Source organism: Lepidochelys kempii, chromosome 9, assembly GCF_965140285.1.
Source record: "Lepidochelys kempii isolate rLepKem1 chromosome 9, rLepKem1.hap1, whole genome shotgun sequence".
NCBI classification, from domain to species: domain Eukaryota; kingdom Metazoa; phylum Chordata; order Testudines; family Cheloniidae; genus Lepidochelys; species Lepidochelys kempii.
Genome location: NC_136388.1, coordinates 90,982,466 through 90,998,160, shown reverse-complemented (window position 1 = coordinate 90,998,160; position 15,695 = coordinate 90,982,466). Strand labels below are relative to the sequence as shown.

General features: G+C 39.6%; 1 protein-coding gene across 1 annotated transcript in view; it reads right to left on the bottom strand.

The window, feature by feature from the left end:
- Window positions 1–3,652: 3,652 nt before the first annotated feature.
- RNF128 (ring finger protein 128) overlaps window positions 3,653–15,695 on the bottom strand; it is a 44,486-nt gene continuing 32,443 nt past the window's right edge. Inside the window, exons 3-7 of the mRNA XM_073358339.2 lie at window positions 13,201–13,272; window positions 12,110–12,192; window positions 8,542–8,638; window positions 7,256–7,424; window positions 3,653–5,122 (exon numbers count right to left, since the gene is read on the bottom strand). Of these exons, the coding sequence (XP_073214440.1) occupies window positions 5,004–5,122; window positions 7,256–7,424; window positions 8,542–8,638; window positions 12,110–12,192; window positions 13,201–13,272 (540 nt within the window). The 3' untranslated portion in view covers window positions 3,653–5,003. The remainder of the gene's footprint in view (window positions 5,123–7,255; window positions 7,425–8,541; window positions 8,639–12,109; window positions 12,193–13,200; window positions 13,273–15,695) is intronic.

Sequence of the window (15,695 nt, the reverse complement as noted above, 5' to 3'; positions counted from 1 at the left end):
TATCCTTGCAACAAAGCCCGTTGCCAACTCTGTCCACATATCTATTCACGGGACACCATCACAGGGCCTAATCACATCAGCCACACTATCAGAGGCTCATTCACCTGCACATCCACCAATGTGATATATGCCATCATGTGCCAGCAATGCCCCTCTGCCATGTACATTGGCCAAACTAGACAATGTACAAACTGGGGGGGAGGGATAGCTCAATAGTTTGAGCATTGGCCTGCTAAACCCAGGGTTGTGAGTTCAATCCTTGAGGGGGACATTTAGGGATCTGGGGCAAAAATTGGGGATTGGTCCTGCTTTGAGCAGGGGGTTGGACTAGATGACCTCCTGAGGTCCCTTCCAACCCTGATATTCTATGATTCTATGACAGTCTCCACGTAAAAGAATGGACACAAATCAGACATCAAGAATTATAACATTCAAAAACCAGTCGGAGAACACTTCAATCTCTCTGGTCACTCTATTACAGACCTAAACATGGCAATTTTTTCAACAAAAAACCTTCAAAAACAGACTCCAACGAGAGACTGCTGAATTGGAATTAATTTGCAAACTGGACACCACTACATTAGGCTTGAATAGACTGGGAGTGGATGGGTCATTACACAAGTAAAACTATTTCCCCATGTTTAGTCCCCCCCCCCCCCCCCCGCTGTTCCTCAGACCTTCTTGTCAACTGCTGGAAATGACCCACCTTGATTATCACTACAAAAGGTTCCCCCCTCCCCCCCCGCCACCACCCCCCTGCTGGTAACAGCTCACCTTACCTGATCACTCTCCTTACAGTGTATATGGTAACACCCATTGTTTCGTGTTCTCTGTGTATATAAATCTCCCCACTGTATTTTCCACTGAATGCATCCGATGAAGTGAGCTGTAGCTCACGAAAGCTTATGCTCAAATAAATTTGTTAGTCTCTAAGGTGCCCAAGTCCTCCTTTTCTTTTTGCGGGTACAAACTAACAGCTGCTACTCTGAAACCTGACCACAGGCTGTTTCTCAATGGAATAAATTTTGCAGCCACCATGTATACATGCATACTATCTTTATTCCCCTTAATCCAGAACTTTCATCTTTCTCCTGGTCCATTGTCCTCTGCCCGCACCCCAATCTCATGCCTTATGTATGCTAGACACTTTGCAAAACATAAGGCACACCATCCCTACCCGAGAGCTTACAATCTCAGGAAAATCAATTCAACATTATTTTCATGCACACTGACAATGGGGAGATGCATAGCAGAATATTTGCCCCACCTACATGCCCCTGTGGTCCAGACTCTGCCTTTTATATTATGAGCAGAAAGAGAAAAACGTAATTATTGCACTTCAGAGAACTGCAGAATGTTAAACAGGCTTTAGCACTCTGTGTTCATATGGAGAAACCCAGTTACAAGAGACAGGAGCAGAAATAGGAATTGTAAAATATATTACTATCAGCTAGACTTCCTGTAGTTTGATGAGTCAGTTTGGGCCAGATTTTGCTTCTATTGAACTGTAGCCAGTGGAAGTTTAGCTACTGCCATAACAGGGAGGATGACGGAGCCCTTAGATAGCAGAGCTGTCATTATCCTCTGGTGCATTTGTTTCAGCTTGCACAACTCCCTCTCATGACCAGCATCCACGTCATACTGACTCGCATCAGGCTGCCCGCTCTCTATGCTTGTCACATTCCAATCCTTCATTACCAGTGGAGACCCAGTTAGTGGAGACAGCATGCAGAATCTGATTCCACTCAACTTCATTCACAGGTTGAGCAAACAAGATGACTAGTGCTTTCCAGAGCAGGGGTTCTGAAACTGCAGTCCGCGAGCTCCATTCAGGTGGTCCACGGATAGTTCCCTCTAAGGTGTGAGTCCGGGCGGCCGCGCACACAATAATGAAGGGCCACCCACATAATTAGTGGAGCCACGCAGGTGTGGCCTTGGGGGTGGGTGAATAGGTGGTGGATGGGAGGGGGCAGTGGGTGACAAGAGGGGGTGGGAGGAATTTGGGACGTGCAGGGCTGCGTCAGCCAGAGAAAGAGGCGACTTTCTCCAGCTCCAGGGCTGCGGCTGCCAGGGAGAGGGCCTTCTTCCCAGCCTCCACCCTGTGGCAGGGGAGACACTCCCCCTCCTTCCAGCCTCAGCTCGGGGGCTGCTGCAGCGGGGTAGAGAGGGCACATCCATCGCATTAGAAAGGTAAGACTGGTGATATTAAAATATGAGCGGTGTGCTTTTATTTGTAGGACAAAAAATGTTTTTTTTGTTCTACAGCGCTTTTATCCAAAGTGCTTTAGAACAGTTAGCTAACGGTACAAGCAACATGTGGAAAAACCATCAAGTGGTCCGCTGAGATGCTCAGCAATTTAAGTGATCCGCAAAAAAAAAAAAAATAAATAAATAAATTTGGGAACCACTTCTAGAGCTTGCAGATTATCTAGTAATTCTTGCAAAAGCAAGCTGGGTTACCTAATAATGGACTTTCTAGGAAGTGTGACATGTACACAGACTGGGTATGTGTTTATCATCTTAATACTTTATTTTAAAAGGTACAGTAGTTCTTAAAGTTATATGTACCATTGAACAGCCACATGGAATTTTTTTTTAACACTTCTGCCACTGTATTTCAAGGTGTGCAATATCAATTTAAAACATTGATGAAGGGTGCAAATCACCAACATACCAGTTCTCAAAAATAGCATGGCTGCTACATTTGCATATAATCTACAATTGGAGTTAGAGCTTTACCGATCCCTTTTTAGGTTATCGCATCAACTTTTGTTTTTGCTCTTGAAATACCAGCCTTGATTGCCTGTTTCTCCTATGCCACCTCTTCTGTAGGCAAGCTTGTCAAAAATCCTTAAAGCCACTTCCCCCTTCATCAACTCCCTTCTCAAAACTCCTCTGCTGTGGTGCATGTAGAAAACAGACAGCCACTAGGCTGTTGAGAGAATTGTTACAGCTAGCCTATGAATTAGGTATACAGCTAGCCTATGCAGTGCATCATACCCCCACCCTCTTTCTCCCCCCCCAAACTCTTCCAGCTTGTTCCATGCACCTGTTGTGGTTTGTCTCTTCAATTGAAAGCAGAGACTATCATTTACTGTACTTGTAGAAAGGTTTATAATGGTTTAGGCCCTCAGCGTGCAAACAGTAAACACGTCAAAACAGTATTACCTATTATGTTATGGGTGATAGGTAGTATGCATTACTACCTGATATTTAGTAATGTTTTTGGTCTTTGAAACACCATTCGTCTCAGATAGGGACATGAGGGGAAAAAACCCAAACAGTTTTGCGATTGTGGATGGAAAAAGGAATGAGAAGCATTGAAATAGCTGGAAGAAAAGGAGTACTTGTGGCACCTTAGAGACTAACCAATTTATTTGAGCATAAGCTTTCATGAGCTACAGCTCACTTCGCTCAAAATAAATTGGTTAGTCTCTAAGGTGCCACAAGTACTCCTTTTCTTTTTGAGAATACAGACTAACACGGCTGCTACTCTGAAACCTGAAATAGCTGGCTAAGTTTCCACCAAGAGGAGGAATTTAGTAATAAAAGTGGTTATGTTCAAACATAAATAAGTATCAGACAGGCAATTTGAATATAGTTTTATTTACATTTTCATATTCAAAGAAATTCAGTACAAATCATGAAATATTTACAACATTTTTAATCATACTACACAGAAGTAAGAAAATGCATTGTTTTCTCCCAAGAGATTCAAACAGTAGTACATTATTGCTGTTCTTTAGACTAAATTCTGTTAGCATTAGTATTAGGAACAAAACCACAGAATAAAGAATAAAGACACAAAATAAAAATAAAGTGCATTTATAGATGTACTTAGTTAACTTTGGTGGATGAGGCTCTAGACTTTGTACTAAGGCACCCTTGTGTTCCACTCCCCACAAATATTAGAAAATTATCAGCCATAATTTATAGCTACATTTACAGGACATCAGTTGAGTCATTGCAATTTTATCCAGTTTGCTAAACTATGCACCCCCCGATACTCAGTAGCATTTTTTATCACCTGTTGCCTTACCATGTTCTAGTTGATGTTTGTAGACCTTCACCCTCAGTTGACAGTCTTCAGCATTTCAGACTCCCACAAAACGTGGACTAGCAAACATTGCTGGTGTTGCAGCTATTTAGACAACCCCTGAGACATAGGATAGCCTTCAGACTCCATTTAAAAGTTAGAAGAAGTTTGAGAAAGTGAATAGGTTTTTTTTTCTTTTAAAAAAAATACAGCACTTCTGCAATTGTTCCCTTTACAATATTGTGCAAGTCAGACTTGACCTGTTATTTAAAACCCTTCAAATAGGTTTAGGAATATATGTTGCATTATATGACTGATTAGAACCTTTAGCTCATTTGAAATAGGTTTAATATTCCACAAAAATATTTGGGGAGCAGGGGAAGGTTGATAGGCATTTAGTTTGTAATTCTGTCCTACTAATTTGGAGCAGTGACAGTTAACATGAACACTGCTTTACATAAAACAATTAAGTATCTATAAGTCCAGATCAAAATTGATTTGGTTGTAATAGAAATCCATCTTTATACTAAATCTGTAAGCTCCAAATCAAACAATTCCCAACAGAGACAGCTACTACAGGAGCATCCGCTTAGTACAATATTTAAAAAAGCAGTATACGTTTTCACAGGCTGAATGGAAAGATCACTGCACAAGACTGGCTGGGTTAGGAAGGTTTGGTTCAATGTTAAAATCAGATGGTTTTCTTCATACGTTCTTTTGAGACAGTTTTATCTGAAGAATACTTAAACTAAATTCCAACGGAAGATAAAAAAGGTTTAAATTAGCAGAAGGTTAAGTTTTCAAACCATGTAATTGTGATCTATTAAAAAATTTCTTTTCATCCCAATATTTCCAATGCAACATTGCTGCTCCAGAGTAGTTCATTTGTTACACAGTTTGACGTACCTATGACCACAACTGGCAGTTTGTTACAACAGGTTCAGATTCCGCATTGCTTGACAAATTTTTAGGATTTGATTTCTTGAACACGGGTTTCATCTGCTTCAAAGCTTGGGTTGTCAAGGTGAGGAAGGACTTCCACTGCTGGAGACTGGGACTCATTGTTTACGAGATGCAGATTGTCATCTTTTAGAATGAAACAAAAGAAAAAAACAATTAATAAATACCTTTTGGGTCACTTAATTATCCTGAAGTATATAACACACACTAACTTTTCCTCTCCCGAGCATCATGCTCTCTACACAAACAGACCTACTTGCCATACGCTAACATGTTGCAACTGAAATGTTGCTCTGTACCCCTACATGCAGTACAGACCCTTCTGGGCTGCAGTTTGTCGCCCTCTCCCCACTACTTCACCATTGGCACCTTTGGAAATAAAGGGTAATGCCAATTACACTTTTGTGTTAACATCTCATTGAGTACACCCAATATGGGGCAGAGTGCCAGGTTATAGTTGTGTGGTAGATCCTGGATGAGAGGGTGAAGACAGAAAGAAGCTTAACAAAATGTATCAGGTATTGTAGCCTCACGCTAGTTACAATACACTAAAACTTAAAACAAAAGAAAGGGAATATGAATGCATACAAGAGCTGGGAGGAAATGTAATAAATATTAAGTGGCAAGAAGAGAACAAGACGTTCAATCATTTATGTAAATACACTAAAGTGGCATATGTTTGGGGGAATGTAAAAAAAATGTAGCCTTCAAGAATTCTGAATGAAAGAAAAGATCCACTTGTCTAGTTTGAGCAGAGCACACTCGCTCTTGTCTGAACAATTCTACCTGCATTTTCCAGGGCAAGACACCCAACAGGTGGCAGCAAATACCATGCTTTGCGATTGTTTTAATTATTCATTTGAACCATTTCCTATTACACACACAAAAAAGCACTCTGCTTGTTGCCTTTATCATCATCATTCTGGAGTTCACTGGAAAAAAAAAATTATTTTTTCAGGTGGGAAGAGCCCAGATAAAGCAACAGCAAAAATACTGAGCCATTTGGGGAAGTTGAATTTAATAGGAAGATTAAACTTACAAATCACATGAAGGATACAAGTACAGAGCAATTTCGCTACATTTTCTATATTTGTTCTAGTTTATAGACAAGAGATCGATATCTTATTTCTGATAGGAGAAAGTATGTTATTAATCTGTAGAAGAGACTATAAGTACTTCAAAGGATATTTATAAAGTCATGTTTTCTGTTTTCTATTCAAGTTTGGGAAATCTGAAATTCAGTATGATATTTACCATTTTTAATCATACTGCACTGCATCACTTAGAGTATTACACTACTCTTCATAAATCTTCCATAACTAGTGCAAAATTTCAAGAATGTAGATTAATCTAGTTATATTGTAGAAACTACATTTGACATGGAAAGGTCTCACTGCCCTTGTAACATGGGCTAATCTAAGAAATTCCTTTGGATCGCTGAAATCCATAGTTTACCAGTTAAACTTACATTCTCTCTTCTTTGACCTTGTTCCTCACTAGGATCAGAAAAGACTAGTTTCTCCTAGCTCTCTTAATGCAGCACAAATGCTAGAAAGCAGGAAACCTGATTGACACCAATGGTAAATTAAGATTTTCTTCTTCATAAGAGTCCTGGGCTTAATACAACCAAACACCATTAAACTTTGTGGCCATGAACAGATTTTCATATAAGGTACATATTCAGTTCTAATGTTAATACTAAAGCTTGTCAAGCTCCTTCCCAGAGTTAATACACATCTAGTATTTCGGATCCCACTCAGTGCATGGTTTCTTAACCTTTGCTGCACAGAGCATTCAGGAAGGGGAGCAGATGGGTTTCCCTTATACAGACTTCCAGCTTATACGAACAGCCAGTTATTCTGCCCAGCTGAATTTGGTGAGATGGCACCTTGGGCATGGATCTAGGCAGAAGTTCAAGTTGAATCCACTGGTGTTTCCCTTAACTTTAACTTCCGCCTCAAGAATGGAGTCCTACCTTTTGTTTTACTGGTTAAGGGCCTTTTTCAACACTTGCAAGACCTATATTCCTATCAGACTTCTTTTTCTAGGAAGAAGATTTTTACTAGACAATAGCCTTTGACTACTAGCCTTCACTAGAATTGGTTGGCCTGAGTGCACTCTGCTTCTGAGTAGGGGCAACTTAAATAGCCATACCAAAACAAAACTTAAGTTGTCCTGCAGCATGAGAACATGCAATGAGGGGCTAATGGAATTTGTATAAACAATTACTGACAGAGACAGGGATCACTGAATACTTACGCTCTGAAGATGCATGTTCCTCTAGAATCGGCTCATCTGTTCCTTGCACTGAAGCATATCCAGATGATGCAGTCTCACTACGATTATCCTCTTCGTTAAGTGAAGCTCTATTTGATGCTTCATTGGACACCGTGGTCTGGAAAGACTCTGCTCCATCTTCTATATCCACCTTTTTAAAGTCAAATGATTTAAAATAAGGTGCAACTCTAGTTGTCCTCTTTATCTATGAAGCTGTAGCCTGCCCAACACAGATGTCATATTAAACCTTGTGTCTACAGGGCAAGTGGGGCAACGTGCCTGCTGCCTTCTTGGAACAACCCTCCTGAGTAGGGCACAGTGAAACTAAAAAGATAAAATATGGAACACAGGCTCATGGGCTAAGCAACAATCCGCTCGAAAGAGCCACCTTCCACAGGGGTTCCTTTCAGGGCCAGTACTGCAAACCCTGGTGCTACGCCTAGTTCTCAAAGGACAAATTAAATATTTTTCTACACACCCAGCAGAGGAGAAAGCTAACCTGAGATGATCTAGTGAAGCAAACTGGAAGAGGTTCATATATTTATTACCTTGTGTATTCCTGTTCTCTGCACTCTCCATTCCCCCTTCCTCCAAAACACACAATATAGTACAGTTGATTTCTCAAGTGTCTCACTCTGACACTTCCCTAGGTCAGAGGTGCCTAATAATAAACTGACAGTCTCTGATAAACACAAGCTCCTTAAAAGTATGTTATTAGAAGCCATCTGCTGAAGGGAGGAGAGTGATTTCTGCCAGCCTTCTTGTCATCTAAAGACTCCTGGGGATTTAATTAAATAGCTGCAGGGGTGGTGGAATGGAGGAAAAGTGGTAATTACTTGAATCTGCCAAAAAAATGCAGGCCAACCCCACTAACATAACTAATTTATTTCAAGAAGAGTTGCAACTCTCAAATGCACACATCTGCTAGCCTGGCCTGCTATAAGACCCATCCAAATAAGTTTGCTGTTAAAAGCAGCTACTAACTCTTTTTTATGACACTTGTAATCTACAACGGAGTATGTCACGAAACATTTTAAATAGTCAATGAGCAGCTACTAAGCCATGCCAAGTCAGCAGCAGTTTTCACCAAGAGATTAGTCTTTGCTGTTTTAAGTGCCACACAGAATATCGTACTATGGGAGATATTCACAAAGTCTCAGCGCTTATTCTCTACAATCTAGGAGTAGCTAAAAAAAGAGTCAGCTGATTCATTATACTAGCACTAACATTTCTGAAGTCATCTGTCACTAGGAAACATGTTAACTCACCTCAATTCCCAAAGCTTTGAGTATGTCCAATTTGCACATAGGACATGTCCTGTGTTCTAATAACCAGGGATCAACACAAGTCTTGTGGAAGAGATGGCTGGTAGGAAAAAAGTTAACCATCACTATTTCAGTCTTAACGCCGTTTGGTCATCATAGAGCTAATTATTTTAGTCAACCCAACATTACTGAATATCCCAATGGCTCTCATAGCATCTGTTCAATACCATAGACTTTTAGTTCCCCGTAATACACTGCAAATGTTTAAGATAGACTTACATTTGTTGCTGCTTACTTTAGTTACACCAACTACAGGTAAGGGAAGATTTAAAGGTGATATTCTAATTTTGAACAGTAATAGCCTTAGAAAGTTTAGGAGCCTTTATATTTTTAAGGTGCAACTATGAAGAGATAATGCCATATTGGATGGATAAGACCTAGACTATAAAGAGGAGAAATTAATGGAGTGTTACAAGACAGCTAACAGGCAACACAGCTTTCAGTAAAGCCGAAGTAGAGTGTGTGTCCAAAATAGATAGTTAAACAGCCCCACCAATGAGTGTAGAAAGTAAAGGAGTACTTGTGGCACCTCAGAGACTAACAAATTTATTAGTTAGTCTCTAAGGTGCCACAAGTACTCCTTTTCTTTTTGCGAATACAGACTAACACGGCTGTTACTCTGAAACCAATCAGAGTAGAGTAATTTGTGGTTCTGTTTATTCAAGTTCAAAATAAGCTTTTTGAAGATTGTCTCCCACAGGTTTGGAAAAGAAATGCTTACATATTAACAGATATTAAGACTAGTTAAGGACAAAATTAACTCTTCCAAGACATGAGAGGTATTACACATGCATTGTGTTGCTTCAAATTACATAAGTAGTTATCTGAACCAGTTGTTTCTTATGACTAATATATAACTGTTTAAGCCTGTAATTGCTGTGTCTGGTGCTTTCGTTAGTTTCTCTGTTTAAAACAAACAAAACCACACCTTACTAGAGCAAGTCAGCATGTTAGCTGTATCACACCCTTTCTTAAAGCTTGCATGCGAGCACTAATTTCCCCCAGTGGATAAACATTGAACTTATATAAGCCAAGTTAACAACAAAGTCTATACATAACACCGCCCCCCCCCCACTTGTTTCTGTGAAATCTAAAAAACCTCAGTTATTATCATGCCCTCATCCTGATGAGGAAGACTGCATCCCCACGTGCTTACTGTCAGTACACACTGGCTGCACAGACATACCAGTACATAAAGTGGGTGCATACACAAGGAATACGTACAGTAGAACCTGAGAGTCATGAACTGACCGGTCAACCACACTTCACTTAGAACCAGAAGTATGCAATCAGACAGCAGAGAAAAAAATACAGTACAGTACTGTATTAAACATAAACTACTAAAAAAATAGAGGGAAAGTTTAAGAAAAGATTTGACAAAGTAAGGAAACTGCTTCTATATTTTTCATTTAAATTAAGATTGTTAAAAGCAGCATTTGTCTTCTACATAGTAAAGTTTCAAAGATGTATTAAGTCAATGTTTAGTTGTAAACTTTTCAAACTACCACAGCATTTTGTTCAGAGTTATGAACAACCTTCATTCCCGAGGGGTTCATAACTGAGGTTCTACTGTAGTACACTACATGTGGCATGACTAATACACAGGCATGAACATAAGTGCCTACCACATACATACTGAATTGGTGATGGATCTGGGTAAGGAGACGGGGAATGGGGACATAAGAAAAATATATGTATGATTTCATATTAACTGTAGTCTAGCTATAAGTGATTGAAGGTTGAAAGGACAACTAATTTAATCTGGAGTGGAACTAGGTAAGGAAAAGGGACAGTCTAAGAGTACTGTACAGTGCAATCATAAGGTGCAACTGCAGCTTGACTAGACATAACTGAGCTTGCTTATGGACATCATCTTGTAGAAGAGGGTAGCTAACTTTTCAAGTTACCAACTTAGATGTGTCTAAACCCCTGACTAGATGCCTTTTTTCTCTGGGAAGTTGATCCACTGTTAAATACCACTGTCAGCAAGAGGTCCTTTGGACAGTTGCTGAAAGCTATTTAACTGCTAACACATTTAGTACTAATGAAAATGTTAAGTGTTCCTGAGACGTGCTTGCTTTTACTAACAGTTGCACTGTGCTCAGCACTGGACAAGGGAGATCAGCTGATAATTGCTTTTGTCAACTTCTTGGTGTCATCAAGTCTTAACATAGAGCTCCTATTACATGGTAGTAGGGCATAGAGTGCTTACACAAATACTCACTTATATAAGATTATATATAAGATTCCAGCTTGTATTAGATAATATATTTGACAGTTACATAACACTGTCTCTTCAATGTGGCTATCTTCCTATTGTTGATGAGAGATCAACAACTTTGGATTTGTCCTATCTTCAGAACTTATTTCTCAGCCTAAACACGGGATGAATGCTATTTTTTGCACGCTTCTTACACAAGAATTATGTTTCCAGCTTTCGAAAGCAAACTATCTTGAGCATTTAGCCTGATCTCTCTTGTTCCAAAGTTTTCAAAGTTCAATTGCTAACGTGGACCAAGTTCAGGATGCCTGTGTTGAATTCAGATTTTTTTTTTTTTTTCCAAACTTTACTTTAACCTGCAGATCAAGAGCTGTACAAACCCAGAAAAGCTTCCAGATTCAACTGGTTTAGTTATTAGAACACCAATTTTAGCTTTAACTCAGAGAGCTGGATTATTTTGGCCAACCCTTCCCAAAATGAGAGGTTTAGGCAAGTTATGAGAAAGGGAAGATGGGGGGATGTTATAAATCAGTTTTAATTACAGAGAAAGTAAGTAGCACACACTGAAGTGGCGTTGTGAAATACCAACAGGCATAATGAAGCCAAAGAAAGTAAGTACTAAAGTACTATTTACACTGAGCTTCTGTAGGGCGTAGAAGACTAGGATATGTAGGGGACATAGGAGATACTGATAAATATTTTCTGCAGAGATCTTATTTTAGTTTGGTCATCACCTTATCCTGAGAGTAGAGGAAGTGGAAGCTATTCCAGAACTAGTTTTAATGATAAACTGCAGAGGAAAAACACATTGCAAATACAGACTACACTCAAAAGTGCTGCCCATGAGACACCATAAATCTCAGCAAAAAGCCTTGTTCATTTATACTTTGACAGCCTGGTTTTCAGAGGTGCCAAGTAACCCCAAATCCCAGCAAAACTAGTGGGAGATGCAGGTGGGCAGAACCTCTGAAAAGGAGTCACACCATAAGACCGAGGAGTTTGGGACCATACAGTTCACACAAGCTATGTGGTAAAATTCTTCGACCTTAAGAATCCATTCATCCTCACTGAAAGTTATTACATGGCAATAAACAACCTTTATTGCACATTTCCACAATTTTTAATGTTTATCTGAGAACCTGACAGTGAGGTTTAAAGGCTATTTTGGTGGGGCAACAGCTGTAGTAAGATTAGACCCCCTTGCATCCTTTACTGTCTTTTAACAAAGGTTTTGGGAAGTATACTTTAGCATTTAAAATATACATGGCAATTTAGCAGAAGATAACCTACTTGCATGTTAAAATACGCACTACATCATTTGGTTTGTATACTTCAATGCACACTGCACAGCTATCGCCATCAGGACCAATTTCCTAAATGAAGAGCACAAGTCATTAGTTATCCTGAGACAGATTCATGATTGAGAGTTGCACACAGATTTATTCTGGAAATGAATCTCAAGCTGAAGTATTCCAGCCAGAGTAAACTAGAACAGGTCTCAAATACAAATGATGAATTACCAACTCAGTAGGTTTGATATTTAACCTGAGGCATTAAAAAGCAAACCCATGACTTAATCAACAGCAAAATATCTTGTTTAATCAGTGGGTGGGTGTTTAAAACTTTAGAGAAGCCAAAAGGAAGTAAGGGTACGGCTACAGTGAATGTAGTGCAGTGAAGACTACAGGAGCGTGAACTGCAGAACGCTCCGAAGTGTTGCACTTTAAGCGTCCAGTGTTTGCGTTAACGTAGTCCTCTTTGAAAGAGGACGACGTTTTAACAGGACTAAATTAATGCAAATTGAGGTACCTTTTAGTTCACTCCAGCAATGTCCATACAGGGCAGTTAAAGTGCAACACTTCGGTGTGCTCTAGAATTTGCAACCTGCACCCCAATAGCTCACACTGCGCTGCAGTGTAGATGCTCTCAGTTCCACTAAAGAATGACTTCTGAATTTTAAACCAAAACAAAAAACCCCACACTCAACTATTTAGTTGTCTGCACGAATGCCCAAAGATCAGGAGCATTTGGCACAACTAAAAAACCCCAACCTTTTAAAATGAAGCAGCTGACTCAAGTTACCCCTGCCAACTCCTTTCTGTGACATTGACATTATTGCATCAGTTACATCTGCCAAAATTTCACAGTGAGAATGGAGTGGATTTTGCTATAGGCTACAGTTTTGCAAGTTATATGCCCTTTGGAAGGCTTAATCTCAAAACTGATTTGAGTTTGCACTCCGTTTCATTTGACTTAAGGCAGGAAGATTTTAGGATATTTACACAGCCAACTTTATTAAAAGCAAGAGGAGGAAAGTTTGGACAATGCAGTGTCAGATTACATTTCAAAAGAATGTAAGGAAATTATTTTGTCAATTATACCTTGTCCCCCTGTTTTAATGTGCGCAGTTGTAGCTGTCCAATAGCTTTTTTGGCATCTGCTTTTAATTGTCTCTGTAACAAAAAAAGAGAAGTGCAGATTAAACTACAGTATTAATTTTCCTATAAATAATGACTAAAAAACCCTAGTGTAACCAGGTCTCCCTCTATAATCCATAGGTATTCAGTGTGGCTTTTGAAGAGGAAAGTTTGCCTATTTATGCATCAGAAACATTAAGCAGAAAAAACAGCTGAAGCTTAAGTTTGATACTTTATGCAATTGTGCTTTTAAGGTACATATCACATGCTTTCCCCAAAGGTATTTTAAAAGGCTTTTCATTGAGAATACACAAAACCAAGGATTTTCAGGTTTGTAAACATACACAATCGTATCTTGATTAAGTTACATCAAATCTACCCGTGTCAACCTAAACCTTCAAATTAACTCAACCCAGAAGAGGGAATACTGTAGAACCCAATCACAGGGAGTTAATATAGCCAATTGCTGTGAATTTGTATTGTGACTTCCTAGCACAGACCGCCACTTAGGCGTATCTTAATAAAAGCAAGGTCCTTTACCAGTCAGCTCCTCAACTACTCTCAACACGCCCTCTGAACCAAACCTTTGAAATGAGTTCATTTCATAATGTATACAAACCGCTCAGGAGCCTAGAGCTTCCTAGCACCAACTGCAACTGTACACTGAGAACAATTTTATCTGGCGACTGACCCATGTTAGCATATGCAATATTTGCATCTTTGTGAAAGCTAGTTTTTAATCTAAGCCTGTGGACAGATTAGGTAGAATCTGTAGACTGTTCTATCAAAGACTAGCCCTAAAAGACTTAAAAGGTAGCTACAATGCCAGCAAAGAAGTGGGACTGCATTCCCCCTCCTTGCCCACCTTGTCAATCACTTGATCTAATTTTGTCAGGCTGCCAAGAGACAGAGGCACACACAAATGGCCAAAAAGTGGAAGCTTTAGCTTGCCTAACAGCTACTGTTAACCAGCTGGTACCGCGGAGGGTTCAATGATCATGAAAGCCAATATTTCTGCTTAAAATGTCACAAAAGGTTTATCTTCAATAACATGATGAACCTCTCCCTTCTATGCAGGTAATTACTGCTTCAGGACATGAAGTCATAGCAGGCAGAGCCAGCTACAGTGCTGCAACACCTCAGTGCAGCAATGATAAGGATCGTTATAGCCCAGGCAAGGTGGATCAAAGTTCGGCAGCAAACTAGATATTCTGCTACAAGTTAAAATGTTGAGTTTATCAATGTACGAATGTAAACACAATCAACACAGAATCAGGGCTATTAGTTTTGAAACTTTATCCCTTCCCTACATTTTCAGTTCTTAACTGAACTAAGATTTTGGGAGTGACAATACATAACTATTGTAGAAAGTCAGGAGGAGGAAAGAAGTCGCTTGAATTTGACAGCTGAATGGAGGGGCACTTGCAGGTTTTGACACGTAGGCCATGTCTACACTAGCGTGGCACAGCTGTGCTGATGCACTCGTGTAGCTGTTCCATACCGATGGGAGCGCTCCCGTCGACATTAGACCACCTCCAACGAGCAGGACAGCGTCTCCCACCGACATAGCATTGTCCACGCCACCACCTGTCGGTGTAACATATATCGCTCGGAGGGTTTTTTCCCCCACACCCCTGAGCAACAAGTTATACTGACAAAAGCACTAGTGTAGACATAGCCTTAAAGAACTGAGACACAATTTGCAGCTGTAATACGAGCCCATAAACAGTCTCTTTATGCTAAAAAGTTATCAGCAGCGAACAATTTTAAAATGTGTTGTCTTTAGGTTTCACATGAAGCAAACAATTTAAACAAATATGGGCAGTTCATGCATCAGAGTTGACGACTCAAAGGCAACAGGGCATCAGTTTGCATTCCAGTCCCATTTTCAAAGTTAACTTTGCAACAGAAAGGGGGTAGAGGCTTAGTACAATTCTACAGCAAGATGTAAATTTCACAACATATACAGGGGCCATGAACTCAGCTAGAACAGACTGACAAGTCAATTTAATTTTGTTCTTTAAAACAAAAAACCTCAAAAACCACCACAAATTGATTTAAAAGTTTTTTTTTGTTGGTTGAATTAGAACCCCCAGATAATGCCACTTTGCTGTTTCCATTTGAATGAAGATTAATTCCTAAAACGTTAGGCAGAACAAAATCAGATATAATTTTAAGGTGTTTGAGGATGAGACTGTGACATTTCACTCTGTATGATTTTATGAGAGTATGCTGATGAGCGTGAATATAACTAAAATATACTTCATGCAAAAGGTCTCTCGTAAGGTCTCACTACAAAACTTATAATCTACTGAGTGTGGTCATCCTATCTGTATAAATGTATCACTCTTGTATCTGGAATTAGAAATATGAAATATAATTCTGAGGTCCCACTGTAGTTATGCAAAGTGTGGGCCATTCACGGTGGTTTGGAATCTTGATGGCTCCCATTAACCAGG